Source organism: Molothrus ater, chromosome 1 (genome assembly GCF_012460135.2).
Source record: "Molothrus ater isolate BHLD 08-10-18 breed brown headed cowbird chromosome 1, BPBGC_Mater_1.1, whole genome shotgun sequence".
Lineage (NCBI taxonomy): Eukaryota > Metazoa > Chordata > Aves > Passeriformes > Icteridae > Molothrus > Molothrus ater.
Window position 1 is genome coordinate 5,616,376 of NC_050478.2, and position 25,312 is coordinate 5,641,687.

The 25,312-nt window shown below is 36.9% G+C and overlaps 1 protein-coding gene across 1 annotated transcript in view; it reads left to right on the plus strand.

Moving 5' to 3' along the window:
• LOC118684053 (sodium channel protein type 5 subunit alpha-like) overlaps positions 1 to 13,972 on the plus strand; it is a 32,336-nt gene extending 18,364 nt beyond the window's left edge. Inside the window, exons 16-25 of the mRNA XM_036378735.1 lie at positions 1,078 to 1,192; positions 1,860 to 2,014; positions 4,181 to 4,419; positions 5,908 to 5,977; positions 6,118 to 6,372; positions 7,251 to 7,304; positions 8,222 to 8,363; positions 10,310 to 10,410; positions 11,208 to 11,472; positions 12,763 to 13,972. Of these exons, the coding sequence (XP_036234628.1) occupies positions 1,078 to 1,192; positions 1,860 to 2,014; positions 4,181 to 4,419; positions 5,908 to 5,977; positions 6,118 to 6,372; positions 7,251 to 7,304; positions 8,222 to 8,363; positions 10,310 to 10,410; positions 11,208 to 11,472; positions 12,763 to 13,907 (2,541 nt within the window). The 3' untranslated portion in view covers positions 13,908 to 13,972. The remainder of the gene's footprint in view (positions 1 to 1,077; positions 1,193 to 1,859; positions 2,015 to 4,180; positions 4,420 to 5,907; positions 5,978 to 6,117; positions 6,373 to 7,250; positions 7,305 to 8,221; positions 8,364 to 10,309; positions 10,411 to 11,207; positions 11,473 to 12,762) is intronic.
• Positions 13,973 to 25,312: the final 11,340 nt, after the last annotated feature.

Below are 25,312 nucleotides of genomic sequence, written 5' to 3' on the forward strand. Positions count from 1 at the left end.
GGAAGCATTATCAGTGCAGTCTCTTTGGACAAATTCTCAAAGAAGCAAAAATCACTGATCACCCTAGAATCATCTGTGGCTGTTTCAAATGTCTTGCTCATAAGCATTTGATGTCACAGATTCATTCCCCGCTGCAGTGGAATCTGGTATTTCTTGAATTTGGAGGGTCAGAAGGACTGAGGACTGATTCTGATCACTTAGATCTTCTGCCTATAACTGAAAGCATAAATCTTTTACAAGCATTTTAGGAAAATTATTTATTTATTTGTAAAAAGAAAAACTTGCTAGTGAAAGATTCTCTTCTCATTGAACCTACATGATCTTTAAGGCCCCTTCCAAACCAAACACCCAAATCATTCTTTGATTATATGTGTCTAAACTTCATGGATGTTTTACATTCTGTTAAATAATTTTGCCTTTCAAGAATCACTGTCAGGAAAAAAAATACGTGGAAAATCAACTGATTTGCATCATTTGCATCATTTCATGCAGGGAGACAAATTAAGACACAGAGAACAGTGGCGGAATTCAAACAGCTTCAATCAGAGTTCTGGGACTTCTGAAACGGCAAATGCTTCTACAGTAACACACCCAAAGAAAGATCAAAAAGAGGTAATTATAAATTTTATCATTTTGCATTAATATGTTGGGCCTTCTCCTCTTCAAGCCTTTTGATACATGATTTGTATCTCTAAAGATGAACTGTCCTGAAGAAATCAGAATTTTCTCTACAACTGTAGCATAATAGATAATAATAGCATAAAAATAATAATATTTTCTAAACATTTCCCTTCCTTCAAGTCCACTGTAGATAACTAAAAGAAACTAAGAAACCTGTTAAAAAAAAGTGATGGAAACAAAAAGTAGGGATTGGCTATTTCTGTACTATTATTTATAATTTATTTTGGTAGTTCAGCAACATAAAGATACTTTATACACTGCAAATTTCTTTTGGAGAGGGAGAGGAGATTATAATTTTCATTTATTTTAGGTTTGTTACCCTTATTAATGAAAAGCAAATAAATTCTTTTCTTAAATTCCTAAATTCTTTAATTCTTAAATTCTTCTCCTTTGCAGAAATATCATTCTGTTCGTAGCTTTTCTGAAGCCAGCACTGTGGATCCAGTTGTTCTTCTGGAGATGTTTTCCCAGACTAAAAACTCCCAGCTGCCTAAGGACTGCTTTGTAGAGAGTAGGAGTCTTTTTTTTTTTTTTTTTTTTTTTTTGCTATTGCACTAATGCCAAATGAACCAGTGTTCAAAAATATCCATTTGGAGTATGTCCAGATTATCAGGAACTGTTTGTCTGCTCATCCCAGTGTGGACATCTGCAGTGTGGATATCTGCCTTTGATCACCTGAACTTCTCCTTAGACTCTGTTGGTTTAATCCTGCTGCCTTTACAGGTTAATGAAGAGTGTTTCTGGCACAGGGCAGTGAACAGAGTCCAGATGCAAAATCTCTGCAGTGCAATAAAGTTAAATAATTAGTAAAAATAATAATTTACTGACCTGCTAGTAAGGCCATATCTCTTTTCAAAATAAAAAAGGGAAAAAATGCAGAAAATAAACACATTTTTAGATAGAAGCAAAGGCTTCTTTTGTGCCCACAAACCTTTCTGCAGAAGGACACAAAAAGATGTCTGGTATTCCATGGATGTGTTGCTTTATTAAAAGAGATTATTTTGGCATAAAAACCTTTTCTTTGGCTTCAGATCATTTCAATAACGGCATCTCCTCATATATAAAAGAGCATATTCTTCATATAATATGTAAAAGGACTTTTTTAGATGTTTTATACTTTTTAAATCTGTATCTCAACATTTTCCATTGAACCAATATGCTGTTCTCTCTCTTTTCAGGTTGTGTTGAGTGTTTCCCATGTTGTGTAATGGATACCACCAAGTTTCCAGGCAGAACTTGGTGGAACTTTAGAAAAACCTGCTACAGAATTGTGAACCATAGTGGGTTTGAATATTTTATGGTTTTTATGATTGTGTTGAGCAGTGCAGCACTGGTAAATTTCATTTAATTTCTCCACTTTTGAATTAGTTGTTGTCAGTAAAGGAATAGTATTGAATTGATTTCTCCTACTCTGACATTCCTTTCCCCAGGGAGAGACAAGAGTGTAATAAATATAACCTTTAGAAGTTATAGTGCTTTCCTTCACTTGGATAAGATATTTAAATAGATGGATTTAAATATATGGAATCATAGTTGTTCATTGAACATAGTTCTTCACACTTTTGTGTTAATTACAAAGCTAAACCAGAGTCTGATATTACTTGGGATAGCTTGAAAAAAATAATAGCACTTCTAAATTTGTAAAGCAGACTAACTACTCTGAAAAAATGTAGATTGAAAATCATCCAAACATTATGATCAGAAGCCAAAAGTGAAGGTGGCTGTAAATTGGCAGGTGAGGTAGTGTTTTATTGCTACCCTGATCATATCCATTTCTACTGAAGAATAAGGGAAGAATTATTTTATTTGAAAGTATATTCACTGTCTACTGAGAGTAACTTGCTCAATAAAATATTATATAATGCAGAAGGAACATAACCAAATAGTCTGAAGGTGATCTATGTGGCAGATGTCAAAATTTCCAATTAAAGTCAGTTCTGTGTACATTACATTGTGGTTGTTCCATGAACTGTAAATTTGAACTGTCTGCTTTAAAAGTCTCCTGACAAAACCTCCAGGGAACTCCCTGGTGTCTTGGTTTGAAAAGACAGGTGACTGCTAAGGAAGCCTCCTTTGAAATGGAAAATGTAAACCCACTCCCTCTGAATTATTATAATTTTGAAATTAAAAGGCTCTCAGGCAAAGACATGGGAATAGGAATAACAGTTCTTTAATAGGAAAATTAAAATAAAAATGCAGTGATACAAAACAACCCTGCCAGAGTGAGAGCAGTCCCTGTCCCCTGTGTGTCAGGGGGTGGCACAGCCCCATCCCATGGGGGCTCAGCCCTCCTGCAGTGCCAGCTGTGGCTCTGCTGGAGCAGGGATCCTGCACAAGGGGGGAGTTTTCCTCTGCAGCTCCAGGGCTGCTGCAGATGGGCCTGGGCTCCCTCTGGCCATGCAGGGCAGCAGAAGCTGCTCCTCTGGCAATGCACTGGGCAAAGGCTGCTGGGCTGTGCCAGCACCTCAGATTGGATCCAGGTAGGAATGCTTGGCTCCTCCCCTGGGCGGAGCATCTCCCCATGGGATGCTGGGATTGGATCAGCCCTGCAGGGACACTCAGTGGCCATGGACAGCAGAGATCTCCTGGAGGGAGGATTGGCTGTGGGAGAGAGAAAGAGAAAAACTGCCCCATGGACAGAGAGAACTGCCCCAGCTCTGACAGATGGAAATAGGACACACACCCAGCCACATCTTCTAACCTAAGACACCTGGAATTCCAGTGAGGGCTCCTTTGTGTTCATGGGGAACCAAAGTGAAGTAAGGAAGGAACCTGAGTTATTTTTAATGTCCTGTTGAACAAAAAATTAGTTGGTACCCAGGTGCAAAATAACAAAACAGTAACAATTTCTTGTCATCAAAGATGATTTGCAGTCTTGAGAACTTTCCCATTTCTAAGATACACTTGATCTCTTTCAGAAAGGGACATGTTAATTTTACAAAGTTTACAAGTTTATAAAGTTTACTGATATGAAATTTTCTGAATGAGTATGAATGAGCACCAGACCACCACACATGTCCATGGCTTATAGTGAAAATAAATGAGATGGTGATCATGGGAGAATGCTCAGAAAAGCAGGGGAGATGTGGATGAAAGGAAAATTACAGACATTGCCAAAGTCTTGGTGAGAAAATAATGCAAGGTGTTAAAAGCAATTGGGAATAGATTGGCAACATAAAAAAATCTAAAATAAATTAGCAAGGCAGCAAATACGTTAAACTTGAGCAAACACTGATGTGAATGACAGCAATCAATGAAACATTTTCCTAAAACCTCAAGGTCAAGATTTAGGTGAAAAAACCTGTAATTTCAGGAATGAGCAGTTCCAGATGAGGTGTTCATCACATTTTTCCATAAGTATAAAAATAAGTGGTGGTTGTCCATAATTTAATATGAAATGGTTATAATAAGCCAAACTATTTATTCTTGTGCAATTCAAAAATAATCTTCCATTCATAAAACTATTGACCTGTTTTAAAACTGAATTCTGAAATTCCAGGCATTTGAAGATGTTCACCTGCAGGAAAAGAAAAAAGTGAAAATTATCCTAGATTATGCTGATATCATATTTACCTACACCTTTTTTACGGAGATGCTTCTGAAATGGGTAGCTTTTGGTCTGCACAGTTATTTCACAAATTCTTGGTGTTTGCTTGACTTCATCATTGTGTGTGTAAGTATTATACTCAGCTTGTCATGCATTTTGATTTTTCATATTTTCTATATAGAGAACTACCTGTAAATTGTGATTATGAATTAATACAAGTCTTAAAGACAGTTTCCAAAGCATAAAAAACTTCAATCCAAAAGAGGTTTTAGGACTTGAAATGGAAATTGTCAGCAATAATCAAGAAGTTGCTGAAGGAAATTTTATTCGGTATCACCATCATTGAGGACCATGATGGTTCTAAAAACCTTTTCAATTGTAGAGAGAGAGTTCAATTAGGGATCAGAAAATTAAAATAAAATTAAAATAAATTGATTAAGACAATAGAAAATGTGAAGCTATTGACAGTTTGGGACTAGATGATTTTAAAGGTTCCTTCTAACCCAAACCAAATCTGGGATGCTGGCATTTAGAAAGAGAAAAAAAGAAAGAGTTCCTTCCTTGAAGGAGAAGAAATTTAGATGGCAACGACAGTTGAAAAACATGGTTGGAAAAATAATTTACCAGGGAATTAAAGATAGGGAAGTATCTTTTGCTTTGTATAGCCCTAAAGACAAATGCTGGAATTACCAAGAGTGAGGTAAGTGCAGTGTTCAATACATTTGCTCTGAATGTAGAAAATGTTAAATATTATAATCTTGCTGTATAAAAATGAAACATTTTTCTTGTCAACATCACAGTGGGACTGTTCTGAAGTTAAATATTTTAGAATAAGAATGTCTAAACTGCTAACTTGTGACATCAGAGTAGCTTTTGATAGTCAGCATTGAAAGTTGTGAAGTACTAGGAAATTTCAACAGAAAGATCTAATATTATGACAATTTGTAAAGAATGCTTGAGCAGTTACAGTTTTCTAATGTAAATAGCAGTCCAAAACAGAGGATAAGCATGGAAATATCCAATGGCTGAACATTGAGGCAGCAAATTCAAATAAGAAGGAAGAGACAAATCATGAACAATGAAAAAACCTAATTATTGAAATTATTTTAATGTCATCATTTCTCTCTTAGAAATAACAAAAATGAACCAGATATATTTTTTTAGAAAAAAATTGTTTCCACATCCCCATCCTCTGTTATAATAATAAATTCCTGTATACACTTTTGAGAATAACTATGTAGAAAATGAGAGTATTTTATCTGAATAAACCTTTCTGGTCTGGTAGTGTATGGCAATATCATAGTTACCAATTTAATTGTTATACTAGTATTAAACAAAATTATGTCAACTGTTTTTAAAAAAGTCAAATTAGAATTAATTCCATTTTTTTCATATGTTAGAAAAGAATGAGGTAAAATGATATCTATCTTTATATTATATTATATTATATATTATATTGTGATATATATATTAACTTTAAATGTGAATTTTCTTCATTTGACTTAGTGGTGAAATATACTGTAACTTTCATCTCAAGACTGTCTACTAATATAGACAAAATGAAATTTAGTATGCCATTTAATGATGCCAGTTCCAATTCAATGAACACAGCTGTCCTTTGTTTCCTGGGGACGAAATTCTGTTTCTGAAAATTCCTCACCTTGTTCTTCTGGGACCAGCCTGAAATCTCTCAGGACTTTCAGAGCACTGCGGCCTCTACGAGCTTTGTCAAGATTTGAAGGGATAAAGGTAAATATATAGGGGGAGGTCTGGGTTTTTATATGGATGAGAGTTTTTAATAGATACAGAAGAAGTAAAAATCAGTAGCTTCTTGGGAAAAGTGATCTATTGAATTCAATTAATGAATTATTTTCATTAATTTCATTCAGGTTGTTGTGAATGCACTCTTTGGAGCCATCCCCTCCATCTTCAATGTTCTGCTCGTCTGCGTTGTCTTTTGGCTCCTCTTTAACGTTCTAGGAGTCAAATGGCTTGGAAGCAGATTTTGGAAATGCACACACAAAGAAGAAAGTACTGATCACATTCATGGCAGAAATGATTGTCTTTCCTTCAATGGGACATGGACAAATAGTGCTGTAAATTTTGACAATGTTGGCATGGGTTACTTGGCCCTTCTCCAAGTGGTAAGTTCTATAAAAACATGTTCATTTTTGTTTTTCTCAAGGAATGGTTCGAGCGGCCCAACCAGGGCACACCACTGTGGTTCTGTTTATCTCACTGAAACTGGGGTTTTTTTAGCTCCCATTAATATTTTCCTAATCTATGAGCTGCTCACCTCCTCCTAAAGAACACTTGGGCACATGCAGCCTTATGTAAAAACCAAGAACTCTTTCACAGCTTTTCAATTTTGTTTTAAATTTCACTTCCGTTTTAATTTTGATTAACAAAATAAGCCTGAAATAGTCTGCCTGGTACTGTATTTAAAGTTATTCTTGTTTTCTCTAGTTCATAGTGGATAAGAAAGAAAACTCATGGACCAATTTATTTAGAATTCTGTGTCTTCTTTTGTTGTAAAAATCCTGACGTGTTGGGGTGCTAATTCACTGAGCTCCCTAATACCCAACAAAGGAGAGAAAGGCATTGTTAAAAAGTTTCCATTATCCCTGTATCTTTTCTAGATTAAGTTCTTTGCCTGGATCCTTCAGAATGTTCTAGGATTGATAAAAATTGCAGGATGGAACCATCTGTTGTTTTGTTAGAAATTGTTTTTTTCCTTTTAAGTTATATTTGCTAGTTGAGCTGAAACTTTTTACAAAAATTTCAATTTAACAGTAGTTAGCATTAAAGCATTTGACATGAATCATGACTTTTCTTTTATTTTCTTTTCAGGATAATTTTTTCTCTGCAATAAACTCCAGTGAATCATACTTCCAAACATATCTTAGAATTGATGCATACTTTTTACAGCACACTTCTTATTTTTTCCACAACTATTAACACATTTATATTAGCAATAGCTTTTCTTTTTCTTAGTTGTAACAAACAATGCATTTTCTTTCAGGCAACTTTTAAAGGTTGGATGGATATTATGTATGCAGCAGTGGATTCACGTGAGGTATATCACTGAAATGAAATTTTAGTTTTTTCCCTTTCCTTCTTCCCTTTTCTATCTATACAGTCAATTTTTCAGCTTTGTTTGCAACATCAGGTCAAAAATACAAGTGGATGAGTTTATCCAGCTGCACAGTGAAACAATAATCCTTGGAGTACCAAATATCTGAAACTTAGGTAAAAGAAACTGGTCTCAATAGAGTGATACCACACAAAAAGAGGGCAAGATAATATATAATTTTTTACAAGTCTGATTTGGAAACAGAATATGACTGTGCCTCTGAAGCAAATTCTCTTCCTTCTTAAACATGTGCAGTAGAACTGAAACAGCCTTCAGCTTTATCAGTTATTTGAGGTTTTCTTCCCTACATTTGACACCCTCACTGTTTCTTCCCCATTTGCATGTCCTGTTTCTCACTCTCATACTAGCAGTGAGTTTTAACTTTTCTATATTTAGTTGACTTTGCCTTTTTTCTTGCTCATTCCATCACAGTACTCTTGACTATAGTTAAATAGCTGCTAAATAACAATATTGTTCTTTGTACGGCTGGTTTAAATTGCTTCTTGCCTAGGATGGCATCCCAAAGGAGGGAATTCACCATTAGGTTTAATCCTGTTTTTCTAATTAGAGCATTCACAGGATCCCTTCTGATTGGAACTGTTTATTTATTACTAAAAAAGAAATTGCTAGAACAGGATTTGGCTTTGTTTTTCATTATCTCTACAAACAGTAACAAGATAGAGCAAGACAGTTCTACTTATACATCTAGATAAAGGCTTAAATGTGCAGAAATAATTTATCCTTCATGATAACAAAAAAATCTGCTATAATGAATTGGAAATGCTAAAGCTGAGATTATTTCATTTTTATCAATATTTTTTTCTGGTTTGTTTTTTGTTTGTTTTTTTTTATTTTAACAGATTGGTCAACAGCCACAGTTTGAAGCACGCTTAAGCATGTACGCGTTCTTTGTGGTTTTCATTATTTTTGGATCTTTCTTCATGCTGAACCTTTTCATTGGAGTGGTTATCAGCAATTTTAACCAGCAAAGGAAAAAGATAAGTACTACATGGTCTAACCCATGGTGTCCTGTAATCCCAATTTGATTAAGTGAATGCTGGCTTGACATCTAGAGGTCTAACATTGTGAAATAAGTGTTTGACTAGATAAATTTAAAATAACATTTCAAACCAAGTTTTGAAAACAGGAATCCCCTCTTCCTCAAGGTTTTTACCTGTGAATTCTATTTCCCTGCCAAGTCCTGAATTTGTTCTAAGTAGAGGACAAAGAGGAAGGAGAGAACTTCAGTGTTGCCACTGAGTAGCATTAGAAATGAGAAATCAAAAAAGTTACCTAGACTTTGCTACAGGAGAGTGGAATTATTTTCTTCTGCTTTGAAGATTTGCTTTGGGGAACAGAAAACCGCTTTTTGCTGAGAGTGAACACCTCACAAATGTGAGTAGGGTAATCAGTCATGGAAGAAGCAGTCATGGAAGGAGTAACCTCTGCTTTCCTGATAAAGAACCTTGAAAAGGTCTTGTCGATAGAATTTCTTCTAAAGCTAGCTACACTTTACAAAGTCATTCATCTACAAAATAAACCTACAGATTAATTTAGTGAAGTTTTAAAAAAAATCTTCATTGGGATCCAAGCCATGACCCCAGGAGGAAGCTGAGTAGAAATTTAAAGGCTGCTTAAAGCCTATGAAGCAATGACTGCTTCCACTTTTCTCCTCCTAGTTGTTATATTCCCTGTTCTTGTTATTCAGTAAGAACTGGAAGGCAAAATCTTAGAATGGAAAATGCAGCAAAGAAAAGCAATAGTCATCTCTGCCTGGAATACTTCACCTTCCTTGTGCCAAGCTTATTTATCAATTGAGTCCTGACTCATTAATGGGTTTAAAGTGTCCAGAATATCGGGGGAAATTGGGTCAGTTAATCCACTTGGAAGTCTTACAAAAAATAAGCATCTTGCTCATTGAAAAAATACCAGAAAAGCAGACCCCAACAGGAGGTTTACAATTTCAAGGTTCCCATTGGAAGACAGAATTTGTACTGGAATAATTTATTGTTTCCATAGGCTGATTTATGCACCAAGTGTCAAAGCATCACTGCCTTTGGTAGAGAAAAATAGAAATAAAATCCACAGGAAATTCTTCTGTTCTCTGAATTTGGACAGAGAAAAGATGTGTAGGGATTGAGGAACAGCAGTCCAACTTCACTGTAAGAATATCCTTTTATAACAAAGTCCCAGTTACAATAATCCAAATAGATAAAAAGGTTAAGTAGTTGATAAGCTTGAACATTTGCTAGAAGTTTATGTGAATGTAACACTTTTTTTCTTAGCACATGCTGTAACTGACTTTTTTTATTTTTTTATTTTTCTCTTTCATTTCTTTTCTGCTTCTTTTGGGTTTTCAGTGAGATTCCATGTAGAGAAGTTAAGCAGAATTTTCAGAGGTTTAGCTGGAGTGATTCCAATTGCAGGTGCCCTGCTGAACATTGTTTTGTGTTTGTTGTACAAGTGCTGATCGCTCAATGCTTTTATGATGAGTGATTTATGATTACTGGGTTCCAAGTGGTTGCTCAGTAATACAGGTGGTGTGGATGACAATAAGAAATTCATTGCCAGGAAATCCCCATAGAACTTGGTCCCAAAATTCTTACTCATCATCCTCGATTTACTTGCTAGTCCAGCAATCTCTTCTGCTTCTGCCTTTCCCAAAAACATAAAATATTCTTCTTCTTAATTAATCTTACGTAATTTTTAAAATAGGAACTAGATTTGCAAAACTTTGAAAAGTCTCTCACTGCCTGGACTTGACTTTCATGATCAGCTCAGATCAGATCAAAGATCAAGGGGAAAAGGAGAGATGGTGAAGACGCATTTGGTCTCTGTGCTCTCTTAGGTCCCATTCATGACAACAGTAACTTACTGTCTTTAACATAAATTTGTCAGTATTAATTTGACTTCATCTGAACAACAATGTTTTTTTTGTCTTTACTTAGGTGGGAAAGATCTGTTTTTGACTGAGGAACAGAAAAAGTACTATAGTGCCCTAAAAAAACTTGGATCCAAGAAACCCCAAAAACCCATCCCAAGACCAGCGGTGAGGCCACCTTAAGAAGAATATGACAGAGGATATAAAGAGGATGATATTTAAACTCAGTAGCCAGGAATTGGGAAATAAACCTTGCATTAGAGCCCCTCATCTTCCTCAGTCAATATAGTATTTAGATTTTACTCTCTTTTATTTAAAAATTCTATCCAACACAGTCATCTTTGAGGGTATTAATTAAATAAATTTACAACCTATTTATCACCTACTCAAATGTACAAACTTTTAAAACCAGTTCTTATTAGGTATTTGATATTCATAACATGATCTTGGTTATTTAATTTGCATGATGTTGCTTCTGCAACTAGATTGGATTATTGCAGGTTAGAATGAATAGAGAGCAGCACATGCCCCATGGCTGTTATTTGCTTTTAAATAATCTTATGCTTTATTTCTTACATTTTCTTAAATTGAATTCCAGGCCTGTCTTTGCACAGTAACTACTCAGAGTTTTTCCTGCTTATGACATTTTAATTCGAATTGCTTATCCTAAAATATCTGCTTCAATAAGTATTTGTATTAAAGGAGCAATCACAATGTACTCTGAATGTTTTCCTGCTACATATTTTTTCCTAAGCCAATGTGTTTGCACAATGCCTGAAAAAACTGAAAATGTGGTGAGTTTTCTTTGAGGGTCTAAAGAAATCACCAAAAAATGCTTCTAGCAGCTTGTTGTTAATTTATATTATCTTAAATTCCTTTTCTAAGCACAAATTACTGATTAACATTTGAATGCAGGCTGGGTCTCAGAGCTGGCATTTAGTAGTTCTCCTTCTCTCTCTCCACAGAATGCATTCCTAGGATTGCTGTTTGACATCGTAAATCACAAAGCTTTTGATGTCACCATTGTGATTTTCATCTGTCTCAATATGATCGTTATGATGGCAGAAAACAACGACAAAGGCACCAAGGAAGTTCTTAATAAAATCAACTATTTTTTTGTGGCTGTATTCACTGCAGAATGTGTCTTAAAAATACTGGCCTTAAGGCACTACTACTTTGGAAGTGGCTGGAACGTGTTTGATTTCAGTGTTGTGATCCTTTCAATAGTGAGTAAGTATCAACCACTAGGTCAGGTAAAGTATCTTACTAATATTAAGCAAATTCTAGTTTGAAGTAACCACCTACATGTGTTTGATAAACAAATTCCAGATCCATTGTAATACTTCAAACTATCTGCTAAGTGATTCCTTCTAAAAGGATGCATTTTTGTTTTCCCTTATATTTTTGCAGAGTACTAAAAGGTAAACGGAGTTTTTGAATTTTTTTAAGTATGATTTTTATTAAGGCATTAACAGAATATTAGTTTAATTCAGTAACATCTTTTTAAAGTTATCATACTTAAACTGTTGTCTAACGGTTTTATGCTTTCAATTTACACGTTGTCACAGGAAAAGAAAATTCAGGTTAAAAATACATTTGCATCAAAAATGGGGTTTAATTTAATTTTCCAGGACTTCCCTTTAAGAAGGCAGAGTCCAGTTGCAGATTTGGAAAGGTTAGGAAAATTTGGCTGCTCAACACCATACTAAACCTGGGCCAATATTTGTGACTAAAAAAATTATTAAAACTGGCTTGTAGTTTTTGACTATTTAAATAAGACTAGATGCTGATCATTGACTCTGCAAAAGGTCATATACAGGTCTAGTTTCTTGTACAATTTATTTTGTCCTTCCTACTCAGGCTTAGGTCATATAATATAATAAAGGATGGGAAAGAAAAACTGCTCTGAGTTCTCTGCTTCTTGCCCAAGCATGGTAGCCTTTTGCCATCCTGTACAACCCAGAAAAATTATGACTTCTTAGGTCTTCTGTTTGTAATCATTTGCATTGCTACTGTGTCATAGAATGAGGTGTTATGGAGGATAAACACTGAGAGACAATTTTCCTTTATTTTCTTCTTGCTCTTCTCTGATCTCATCTGAGTGCCAAGCATTAGTCAAAGTCTCACATTTAGGCTTTGGCCTAAAGAAGAAGCAGCACTCAGACAGTGGCTCAGAGACAGTCCCAGAACTTCCAGCACAAGACCTGAATGGGTTTTAAAGGATTTTTTTAGGTACTTGAGCAATGAATGCATAAATTCACTCCCCAAATTAGAGAAACTGGGAAGAGCACAGCTTCCAAACTATGCAGGAATCTTGATGCCTCTTTTATATTGAAAGCTATTACAATTTTTCTTTTTTTACCTAAGCTTTTATCTGAGCAGTTTCAGAATTGATTATATTGAGACCAGTGTAATGTGATCAGTGTTACTGCCAACACCTAAAGCACAGAATATAACAAAACAGACATTAATTTGACTAACTTGACCTGGCAACATTTTGTTTTCCTTTTCCTTTCAAAGGTCTTGGAGTTTCTGAAGTGTTCCGATCTTTCTTCTCCCCAACGGTTTTGAGAACTCTTCGTTTGGCACGGGTCGGCCGAATCCTCAGAATAGTTCGCCAAGCCAGAGGGATTCGAACTCTTCTTTTTGCACTGCTGATGTCCCTTCCTGCCCTAGTCAACATTGGCCTTTTGCTTTTCCTGATTATGTTCATTTATGCCATCGTGGGCATGGCAAACTTTGCCTGTCTCCCTCACGATGGTGGGATTGATGACATTTTCAACTTCCAAACATTTTGTGGCAGCATTCTCTGCCTCTTCCAAATTACCACATCAGCTGGCTGGGATAGTCTTCTGGCCCCTGTGCTAAAGGAATCTGATAAATGTGCTCTCCAATTAAATGTAAAAGGAACAGAGAAAAATAATTGTGTAAATAAGGGCTTTGGTATTTTATATTTTGTAAGCTATGTCATTATATCGTTCCTCATTGTTGTAAATATGTACATAGCTGTCATTTTAGAGAACTTCAATGTTGCCACTGAGGAGAGCACAGATCCTCTTTGTGAGGATGACTTTGATATGTTTTATGAGACGTGGGCAAAGTTTGACCCTCTGGCAACACAGTTTATAGATTATTCTGTTCTCTCAGACTTTGCAGATGCTCTGGCAGACCCCTTGCGCATCCCAAAGCCCAACAAAATCCAGCTCATAGCCATGGACATCCCCATAGTTAGTGGAGATAAGATCCACTGCTTGGATATCCTGCTGGCTTTCACTAAAAGGGTCTTGGGAGAAGCTGGAGATACGGAGGGTCTTGAATTAGACATGGAAGAAAAGATTACAGCTGGCAATCCATCTAAAAGTTCTTACAGCCCAATTTCTTCTACCCTTAAAAGAAAACAAGAGGAAGTGTCAGCTCTTGTTATTCAAAAGGCCTTCAGGAGGTATTTGAGACAACGTTCTCTTGAAAATACGTCCTTGTACCATTGTAAACATAACAGTGCTGTCTTTGGACGAGAAATACAGGACAAGCAAAGTCTTCTTGAATCACTGCTTAATGAAAACCATGGTAGGAAAGCAGATAAATTACGTCCTGCTTCTTCCATATCCCTCCCTTTATTTTATGATGGCTTTGCTGAAACAGACAGCAATAAGCTTGACACATGAGGTCACCCCTGGCTGCAGCATTTCCAGTTAAACCAATGTCACTTATTTTCAGATGGAGACCATATTTTGATCCCACAAATACTCTAAATTTAGAATAATACTGGCAGCCTTCAAGTATTGTAATTGTTCAGATTTGCAAAATGCTCCTTAAAACACTTAAGATTGGAACAACTATGTCATAAATATTAGAGGAAAATCTCTAACCATGGAATTTTTTTCCTCAGCTACTGGAGTTGGTGAGTTAATTTTTTCAGCTGTCATTTTTATATTAGTTCATGTGTTTACAGAAGAAATCTATAAAAAATCAGTTGTAAGCACTTATTTATAAATTCACAAGGATATAGGATAAGGTATATGTCTTTAGGGAGAACCAATTTTTCAAAAAAGGCTTTATTGTAGCAAAATTAAGTAATAACTGCACTTCTGTAAAAGACTCGCTCAAGACACTTGAGTATAATCAGCCTCTAATTTTGATGTTTTTGGGACAATCCTCCTCCTAAAATCTTTGAATGGATTTATGTCTAAGAATTTTTGAGGTGTCTTTACACAACCACCTAAAGGGATTTAACAGATCATCCTCAGTTGCCTGTGCCTGAAAGTTGTACCTAATTTGTTCTTTGTATCTTTCAGTGTACGAAAATTGTTGTAATCATAATTAAAATCAAAGAATGTTATGCAGGAGATATTGTTTCCAGAATGGAATAATTGTAAATAAAATTCCATCATTATACTTTATCCCTAGAAAGCACTACTTACTAATCTGAAAAGAAGTTCCTGGTGTATCTTGTGAGGTAGCATTTATTAAATTTAGAGACAGCATTTATTTCATTGATTCTGAAAAAATATATATGAACAATGTGTAATAATATTTTACTGAGTTTTTTTTATTTTGCAGTTTGGAATATGACTGGTTTAAATTCTTCAATAAAGACTTCAGCTGCTTAATATGTTTTTGTCTATTTTTTAAGAAGTATCTTCAATTTCATTTATTACAAGACAATCTATTATTGTTATTGAATTTTCCCAAAGTAGATATCTATTAGCACAAGAAAACTGAAAATATTTTGCTATTCACAGGGAGTCAGAAAAGATTTAGCATTTTTCAGGCCAAGAATATAAAGAACAATAAGGTAATGAACTTTAATTGTCATTTACCTTTTTAAATACTATTAAAATAGGACAGATTTAGTCAAGACTAAGCTATTTTCGGGACAAATAAAGGCACAGGCAAGCTAAGAGTTAAGGAGCTCAGACACAGTAAAGTCTGAACTAGATTTATAATGGCCAAACATTGGAACAGCCACCCCAGGGAAGTGGTGGAGTCCCTGTCCCTGGAAGAGTTCAAAAAATGAGTGGATGTGGCACTTGGTGCTGTGGCTTGGTGGGCATGGAGGTGTTCAATCAAAGGGTGTGATAGTATAGGGATAAATGTTTCTAAAATCATGGGATAGTCAGGGGAGTTAGAAAGGAAGGCTAGGCCTGGTAGGCCCTGGGAAAATGTTAGGCTACACCTGTATAGTAATTTAATGACTATGATAACTGATATGATTGTTAAATGTGATGATTTTTTGGTAATTGGATATAACTATTGTTTAATCCCAACAAGAATAATGAGAAACTGTGTTGGGGGGGTTTGATGGAAATTACAAAATCTGTGCTTGGATGAAATCAATGTATACAATAGAACAATATCAGTTTAATAATTAATATGCAGTTATATAATGATAAGGGTATAAAAATGTGTTCATCCTGAACCCATGTCAGAGTCAGATTTGGGTCTGTACCCCTGACACCCAGAGCTCTTCAACAAAAGCACCTGCATATAATCATTCTGTGACTGTGTGTTCCTGAATGCTACAGAGGGACTTGATGATCTTGGGGGTCTTTTCTAACCTTAATGATTCTATGGCTGTTTTCAGAACCAGCTTCTGTTCATAAAGAAAGATCTGCAGAGATCTCAGGAGATGCAAAGATACCAGGTGGGTCTGTCTCCTGTCCAGCCTGGATTGTTTCATGCACAGTGATGCTGCTCAGGTGAAACTATAAATTTTTTTCAGTGTGAGCTGGAATGAGCTCTTGAATGAGCCAACAGCTTTTGTTCAACGATCAGGCTCCATTAGATGGCAGCATTTACTGTGGTTTAAGATGTGGCCAGTCTTCAGTGAAACAGGTGAAACTCACACATTACAGCATAGAGGTACTAAATTAATTCTAAATTTTTCAGAGGAAATGTCACAAGTCTCTTCTTTTCCTGTCCTGGGCTTTCAAGTTAGCCACAGGTCTCAGTAAGTGCTTGTTTGCTGACTGTTCTGGTGTCTGATAGACCTTAATTGTTGAGAAAAAAAAATAAAAATTGTTCTCCTGTGCTTGGACTTTCCAGATGGGTAGTTCAAGCATTTCTCTATAGCACTGTAAAAGGAAATGTTTCTTAGAAAAGAGGTAAGACTGCTTTGTTCTTGCATACTGGAAAAAAAGGGAAGATTGGAAAAACTATGTTAGAGAATTTTAAACATTAATCACTCTGATCTTTGCAATTAAAAAATATTTGTTTGAATGCAACACTGGGTTCTCTGTCCATACCTAGAAATACTTCAAAGATGAACACTTCATTTCTGTTGCAGGGGCAGAAATTTTGGCAAAATCACACCTGGCCTGAACACATCCTTAGTGATTATGTCACCTCAGCAACATACAAACCCACCTGAATTCACCATGGGGCTAATTTAAAAGTCTGACTAATTCTTTAGCATTGCTTAAGCATTAAAAATTGCCTTAGGAGAATGGAAGTTGGAAGGAGAATGGTGATATCCAGCTGCTGCAGCTTCTTCCTGCTGGATTTGTCCAAAAGCCAGTTCAGCTCCTGAAGGAATGTAGAGTTTCTTTAATAAGTCTGTAAATGGTGATGAGTTAAAGCAGTGAACAGGTGGGAGCTTTTGACAATTCTGTTAATCTGGAACTGTGAATTCCTCCTGATAAATCTGCCTGGATTTCTGTGAACTCTGTGAGAAATTCAAGAATGCTTGGAACACAGAGGAAGAATATTCCTTTCTGTTTGTAAAGTTTGATACTTAAATCAGAAAACAGCAGAAACAAAGGAATATCAGATCCCTCCAGTGAGGAAATACTGGGAATGTGGAGCTCCCAGGGAATTTCTGAGGGTCAGCAGTACACTACAAACCAGCATTGCCTCCTTAGTGCTGATGCAGCTCTCTGTTTTACATTTCCATGTGTCACTGTTCCTTTGTCAAGATAGAATGAAACAGACCCCTGGGAAATAAGAGGTTTTTCCACTTCTGTGGTAGTACTGTATCCCTCAGAGCAGGATCCCCAAAGTTTTTGTGAAAATTGTCCTTTTACTTTCTGGAGTTCCTCAATTACTGCTCATCTTGCAATGTTTGCACTATCCACTATTTCCTCGGGACTCAAAAGAAACCCCAGATGTAAAAAAATAAGTTATTTGAAAAGAAATATCCTCTAGTGGAAGGTTCCCTGCCCATGGCAGGGAGGTGGGAACTGGATGATCTTTAAAGTCCCTTTCAACACAAATCATTCTGTGATTCTATGAAAGGCACCAGAAAGAGAATCTCATCATTTCAGCTTATCCCTGAACCTACCAGAGGTTGTTGTTCTTGACAAGTGTGTCATCTGCAATGTCACTGTCCAAAGCCATCAGTGAGCTAAATTCTCTCTCAACATGAGAAATCCTCACCACCTAGGTGGTGCAGGAAGACATCCCAAAATATGCTCTTGTAATTCATGTTTATAGGGAATATTCCCATAAGAAGAGCACACCAAACAACCTGAGCAGCTTTAGGCAGAGGTCAGGGTCATGGCTAGAAGTGGTGGGGAAGAGATCTGTTGTGTTGGAACCAAGCAGAACAAATTATTCCATATTTATGGTGAAAGTTTCAAAGATGCAGGAACTGTGTTTAAATACTTTTGTTAGCTATCACCAGCTAAAAGCAAGCCTGACAGCAGCCAGATGCTTTTCAAACTTAAATATTATGGCTAAATAGACACTTTAATCAACAACCTGGGGGTCTATCAGTTGATACTATTTGGACACGCACTTCTATTCTCTAGTCTAGGGCAAATTACCAAGAGATTTCTCACCTGCCCATCTCTAGAAACTAAATTATGAGTCCTCTGTGACATCTACAACATCATTTCAGATTTCTTTTTCCAAGTTTCTTCAGCACCCTCATCCATTAAATCTATTTGGATGAAGGCACTGAGCGGTGTCAGAGCTGAATGTGGTGGCACAAGTTGTGACTCTTTTCTCTGCCAGTTCCAGGGAAAATGTGTGAAGGCATCAACTTAGTAAGTGGTTTTATTGATCTTCAGAGACTTTTGAAAGAGCAATAGAGATGTTTTGGCAACTCCTCAGGAAAAAATAGCTGTTTGGGCAAATCTGTTGCAGTTCTCTGCTTTATGGTTCCATGGAGTTAAGACAGACCAAGCTGATTTTAATGCCAGTCCTTACCTTAATGCAGAGCTGTTCTAGCTCTGGGCAGACTGAGAGCAATTGAAGTTTCCTCTCCAGTTTCCAGGGAAGTTGGGTTTGTGCAGGAGCATTCCAAAGTTAGATAGCCTTAGGTTAGATTTCAGACAACAGCCACCCTACCTTGCTGCCCTAACATTGGGTAGAATTTGTCCTTAGGGACAATTTAAAGTGGTCACCAGGAAGAACAGCTCTTTTTAAAGTTTTATTTTATATATTCATACCTTTTTTGAAATGAAGAGGGTTGAACTGGAAGTAGTATTTTAGTAATGCTACCAGTCTCAGCAATCTCTGCAGAATTCATCAGCAAATATTTCATAGCCTTACTCCAATTATCTCTTTTTTGTGCTTGTGGCTGAAGTAATAACACAGACATGGTGAGGCAAATAAAAAGCCATCCTTGTGTTCTTCACTTGGTACATTTTTTGCTGCTGCTACCAGTGAAGCCTGTAACTGCTGCAGCCAGAAACCTGTGTTTGCAAGAGAAGACAGACTCTCCAACATCTGTGCACAGAAATTCACCAAAATATTTCCAGCTGTTCCTTCCCCCCAATCCCATCCTGAACAGAGAGAACAGGAAATTTCTCCCCCTTTCAATGAGATAAGAGTAAGCTTCAATAAAAACAACAACAGGATTCCACCACAGCATCTTTAGAGAATGACATTTCCTTCCTAAACATACATGGTGCCCATCACTCGTTTATCAGGCTCTCTTGACATCCCATTCAATAAAACACTTGTGCTTATGTCCATTATGTCCATTGCACTTATCTTCAGCTTCCTCCTATGAATTGTTTTTTCTGCCAGCTCTGCACAAGACAAAGCCCATGGCTGCCAGAACATCAAATATGATGGGTGGTAGTTAATGTCCCATCCTTTCCTAAATGGGGGGCTCACCCCTTAACAAACAGCCAATAATACAGACCCCCAAAAATCCAGATAGGAAAGAGAGAATTAATGCACAAGACTGGGTAAAATCAGTGCAAGCTGCACTTTCTAATACACCTGGGAATCCACCAACAAGACGGCAATGGAGCTCACACAGGTATTGTGATTGAAACCTTATGTTGCTGTATTTTGCTAAGTGTAAACTTATGTTTGGACTGTGATTTTGCCATAAATGAGTGGTTTAGGCTGCTCAAAGAATCACTGGCAAAAGCAGGTTCAATATGAAAATGAAAGTGTGATGAAGTTCATTAGCAAGGTTCTCTCTACTACTTACTGGGTGGTTAAAACACACAGAGAAAAATCAGGCTAAAACCCAAAATCAATCAGTCCAAAACTAAAATCAACCTAAAAGGACCTGTGTGAATAGAACAAGAGTAAGCTGGGAAAGCATAAGGATAAAAAGGAATAAGGGAAATTCTCCTATTGAGTCACAAGGTTCACAGTGGCTCATCCTGCCAAATTTAGCCCAGGACTTGACCAACAGTTTAGGCCTAAAGGTTTCAACAATATTTGAATTTAGCAGGGTTTAATTGATAACCTAATTTAAACAATTTAACAAAAGATTCTATAGAATTTGCTCCAAGCACAACAGTAACTCACTTATGGGCCTACTCAGGACTCTAATGAATGCAAGAGAGCGCCATTCCTGGTACATTTCTGCATCAGACTCACACTCGCACACACACAAACCTAAAGGAGTCTGTGCAAGGAGAAAATTCCCACTCAGGTTCAGTGAAGTGCTCAGGGCACTCACAGAAGATGCCTTTGCATCTTCTCAGAGGATGAAATGTAGAGTCTTGAGGAGTGGGAGTGTCAGTCCAGGCTCCATCATCAGCTTTCAGCAGTGATTCTCTGAGCACAGCAGCCTTGAGAGTCCACAAACTCCAGGGGGAGATTCTGGTCACAGCCATCTGTGACCAGGAGAGCTCAAAGGGTCTCACTTTGGATGCTGCTTAGGTCACCATCATATTTTCTGAAAAATCCCCTTGCCAGGATTTCTCTCCTGGGAAGCTGAGAAGCCTCAGAGAAAAAGGAAAGCAATAATTATCTGATTGCTTCTCCTGTGTTTTGCTGCTTTGGAATGTGGTTGGAGATTGTTTATCCAACGTGTGAATTGGTTTAACTTAATGACCAATCACAGTCCAGCTGTGTTGGGACTCTGGAGAGAGTCACGTGTTTTTCATCAGTATCTTGTTAAGCCTTCTGTAAGTATCCTTTCTCTGTTCTTCAGTATACTTTAGTATAGTAACATAAAATAATAAATTAGCCTTCTAGGAACATGGAGTCAGATTCATCATTTCCTTCCTGCCACGGGGAAACCTGAAAATGCCACACTGCTTAGAGGGTTGCACGAGTTTTGCCTTCAGTCATAATGATATTCTGTCCTGGACAAAACTTGGGTTGGTAACTTTCTTGGAAAGTTCAATAGCAAACATGTTGTTCCACTTGGGCTGTTTTCCAGGCAAGATAAATAAGTTTCCAAGGCTGTTGGTTAAAAAGCAGGAGCTCATTAGGCAGCCCAAGTTCCTGGGAGCCCAACAGTGTTCCAGGAGCTCTTCATCAAGGCTGAGCCCTAACGAGCATTTCTGAGATCTCAGTGCAGCCTGAGGGAGTGGGAGGGGAACAGATTTCAGGATATTATGTATCATTCAGCTGAATCAAAATCCCAAGTAAAATGAAATATATTGAAATAAATCAATTTGACATTAAACATCTCATGCTCCATGCTTGGAACAGCTGAAAGAATCTGTTTGGATTATTGGACTCTGAGAACCAGGCATGGCTGTTCTTCTTTCTAAAATGATCCAGGGTCAAGAGTACAAATGAGCAAACATTTAGAGAAAAGCTTCTCTATTTGTTAAAGACAGGGCAATGGTAAAAGCAAAAATTATTATTTTAGAACTTATTTCCTCATCTTAATGCTTATGGAAACAGTGACAACAACTGTCTTCATTTAAGGTTTTAAATTTTGCATGTTAACCTATGTACACAGAAACAGGTATTTTAATTGCAGTGCAATTAAATTAACTCCATGATATTTCATAGCACGCCTTGAATAATATATAAGAAGAAAATTGAAATCTGTCTCCATATTTCCAGGTTTGGTGATGAGAATTAATGGGTTTGAATGCCACACTCAGCTGTAGTAAAGGGAAAACAACGGGCTGGGTTGGCAGAGGCTTTCATTTCCAGGGTGCCACCTCATGGCCCCCCTCATCTCAGTGCTCAGTGCCCAGTGGGCCATTCCTCACTGGAAAATCACATTTTCAAATCTGGCTTTGTGGCCACAGTGCCCATCCCTCATGGGTTAAAGCAGAGGATCTCTGTAAATGGTAAGTGAGGGGTAATAAATTAATTTAAATTAAAATGGTAAGTGAGGGGTAATTTTCTCACAAAACACTTTCTGGTTTTCTGAAGGTGATTTAGTAAACCTGCTTCCCTGCATAACCAAATGTTATTCCATCCTGCTTGCAAGGCTTTTGTCTAATTCAATTTTCTATGGTGTGGAAGAGCACAGAGGAATTTACTCAGTTTATAAGGCTGGTGGCCTTTTCCTGGTGCCAGTTCTGCTAAATTCAAAGTTGAATTTTCAAGTCCTTTACCCTAGTAGAGAGGAAAGGCTTTGCCTGGCCTCAGACTCCAGGAAGAAAAGTAAATCCCCAGGAATCTTGCAAAGTCTGCCCTTCCCAAGCACTTAGGAATCACATGATTATATATAATGTACCCCAAAAAATGAATAAGAGATTCCTAAAGTTGTCCAGCACTGTAAGTGAAAGGTGGGAGCATGCTTGTATGTTCCCATAAATTGCAATAATTTGGGGATTTTTGGATGTAATCAAACCCAGCTATTAAGACCATACCTTTAGCTTGTGCTTGAATTTTAAACCAAAAACTGTTGATGGCCCCAACATCTCACAAATAAAAGTTTTTATGTACTAACAATGTACTAACATTGCTGTAAGGGTTCCTATGGACCCTCTGTCTGTGTGTGTGTGTGTATGTGTGTGAAAACTATCAGATTTTACTACCTTAAAAAGTAATCCCTGATGCACCAGCTCTGGTATTGTGAATTGATGATTTTTTTGGAAAGGAGAAGATCCTTTATGTCAAAAGTCAACCTCACACCCAGAGAAAAAAGAAACTAAATCCAGTTTCAGCAGAACTGAGTAGGCTCAGTAACTGAGTGGGATGTTGTATGAAGTTTGTTGATAAATACAAGCATTTCCTTCCCTTTACCTCTCACCTTTTACCATCTTTTTCCATTTTTCCAGCCTTAATTTCTTTATATTTTATGTGTTGCAAGAAATTGCATGATGAAAACCTGATGGACAAGATATGAGAATCAAACCAACCTCTACAAATTTTTGTTGAATGTGTTTCATGTCTGGCACCCAGCAAATGCAAGTATATAAGAATAACAATATTCATAACATAAAAGTGTGCCCACAACTACATAGCCTTTGATTTATCTGGGAAGAAAACAGCCAGTTTTGGCATTTATAGGTGTAAATAGTCTCGTGTGTCCATAGTATGTTATACCAGGTATTGACAACAGGAGCCTTGAACTTTCTCCTCTGGTGGACAGTGAAGTTCAAATCTTACAAGAAATATTAGGCTGACACAGCTGAGACACTGATGTTATTTCAGATCATTGTTTCCTCCTGCTTTTATATTATTTTGACACAAAGACTCTTGCAGCAGGTGATTTGAACATTACATATTTCATAACAGGAGAAAATCCCTTTGACCCTTGAGCTGTGTGTTCCGGTTGCCACAGACTCAAAGCTCCAGTTTTAGCTTGAAAAGGTGAGAGTGAGATGAGTGATGAAACAAATTCTAGGCATTTTTTTCCCATTCTGTTTGCTGAATTTGATAGACTTTTAAAGCCTGGCTTCTGAGAGGCAATTTCAGACACTTCTCTTAGCATCATCCAATTATGCATTGGCTGCAGCTCACTGCATCTATCAAAGTGTCACGGATGCTTTCATGTAGGCAATATATTGCTTTTTCAGACCCAAGAGAGGGGAAAAAATCAAGCACCCCAGCATCTTCTCCTTAAGTAGGTGTGGAGCAAATTAGCCCCATTACAATCCAGCCTGCATTAGTCCATTAAAGAGCTGGAGGAAGATTCCTTTGTGTAAATGACTGGATGGTTTCACTGTATATTTGTATTAGTCATTTCCTGCTGCTCTTTAAAGAAAGTTCTTGATCACTGATGTTTAAAAGGTCTTAATTTCCACATAAGCATAACTAAAAAAAAAAAAAACGACAGGAAACATTCTCATATATTTTAAAAGGTAGTTAATTATTTTTAATATCATTAATTAAACTTTGTGGCTCAAAGGACATAACAATTTGCAGATACCCAGAGGATTATCCTTTGATTAGGGTGGTGTTTTGTACACGAAACTTTTCTCCTTTCCCAAACCATTTGTGCTGCTGTTCCCAGATTTAATGGTAGATTATGCACAGCAAGAATTTGGGCTCTCATTTGGAGGATTTACACATCCCACCTGGAATGGACCTGCTGAATTCAAACCAGCAGCACTGGCTGGACCTCTTCAGCAGTTTTGAGACACTGGATCGGAAAGATTTGTGGTAATGAATTGATGCCTTGCCCATGAATTTGGCCTCTTTTAACACTCCTGTTACACAAGAAGTGTAAAGACAGACTTAAAATGTACAAAAATTGGGAAAAAAAATCTTTAAAAAATACATACACTCACTTCTGTTGTACCACAGACTACAAGACCCAGCAAGGTCACAATTGCACAGGAAACCACAAAACCAGAGGTGGAGATGCCGAAAAAAAAAACAAAGACCTCACAGAAACATGCCATAGGTGCAGAATTACAATATCAAGATTACTAAGGAAAAAGTGAAAATTCCTGCAGAAAAATTCCTGTTGAAAAGAGCAGGCAGGGAGAAACTCCTCTGTTCCAGGTAAGGTGGAAAGAATAAAGGGTGTAGTTCCCAGTGCATCACCTGGCACACTGATCTGTTGGGGGTTGTGCAGTTTAGATCTTCCTTTACAATTGTTTTGTGTTGTAAAAGAGGGCAGGCACCTCATTTTCTAGACAGTGCCTGACACTCAGGGGTTTTTTCAGCTCTTCCTGTCTGATAAATAATACAGACTCTAAAAAACCACACTCTGCCAAACAGATGCTTTAGTCAATCATCTTATTATGTATTAAATAGCTCATCCACTGTACTCTGTGTTTAGGTCCTTAAAATCTGCCTCTCCTGAAGGCTGTGGTTTATTCTGACCCATCTGGACCTTAATTCCAGGGTGTGATATCTACAAGTACCTAAAGCTGCCTCTGGTTTACCTCAGATAATCAAATTTTTGCGTTTTGCCTCTTCATTAATAATAAAAAAAAAAGATATATTGGATATAAAATAAAGAAGGATTTTCAACATGTAAATATCCAGTGTCTGGGACAGCGAGAGAAATTTCCAGATACACCTAATGCTGCTTGATGAAGCAATATTAAGAATATTAATATTACAACTTTATTTCCTTCACTACTCCAATTCTCTTATTTATTATTCTGATAGGCCACTGAGGAGAGAGAGAAGAGCAATCCATATTTTTCCATCTGAGTAGGTGATAAGCAAATTTTCCTGATGGAAACTTGCATCGGACCATTTAGCAAGCTGGAGACTGCTGTGTGTAACAGAATGATTTTAATACGTACTTACAGGGAAAGCAATTTCCTGTTACTCTGTAATAACTATTATCCATACAAAAGAGTCTGAATTTTACATCATCATGATTTTTTTAAATATAATTTCATCCTCTGACAAAAGGAAATGAGATTCCTTTATCCTAGGTCTTTTATTTTGACAAAAATGTCAATTAGCTACTTTATACCATTAAAGACTTCACTATTATGTGGGTCAGAAAAGGGTTTCAGCTATTCTTTTAAAGCAAAGTAGCAGTGTAATGTATGAT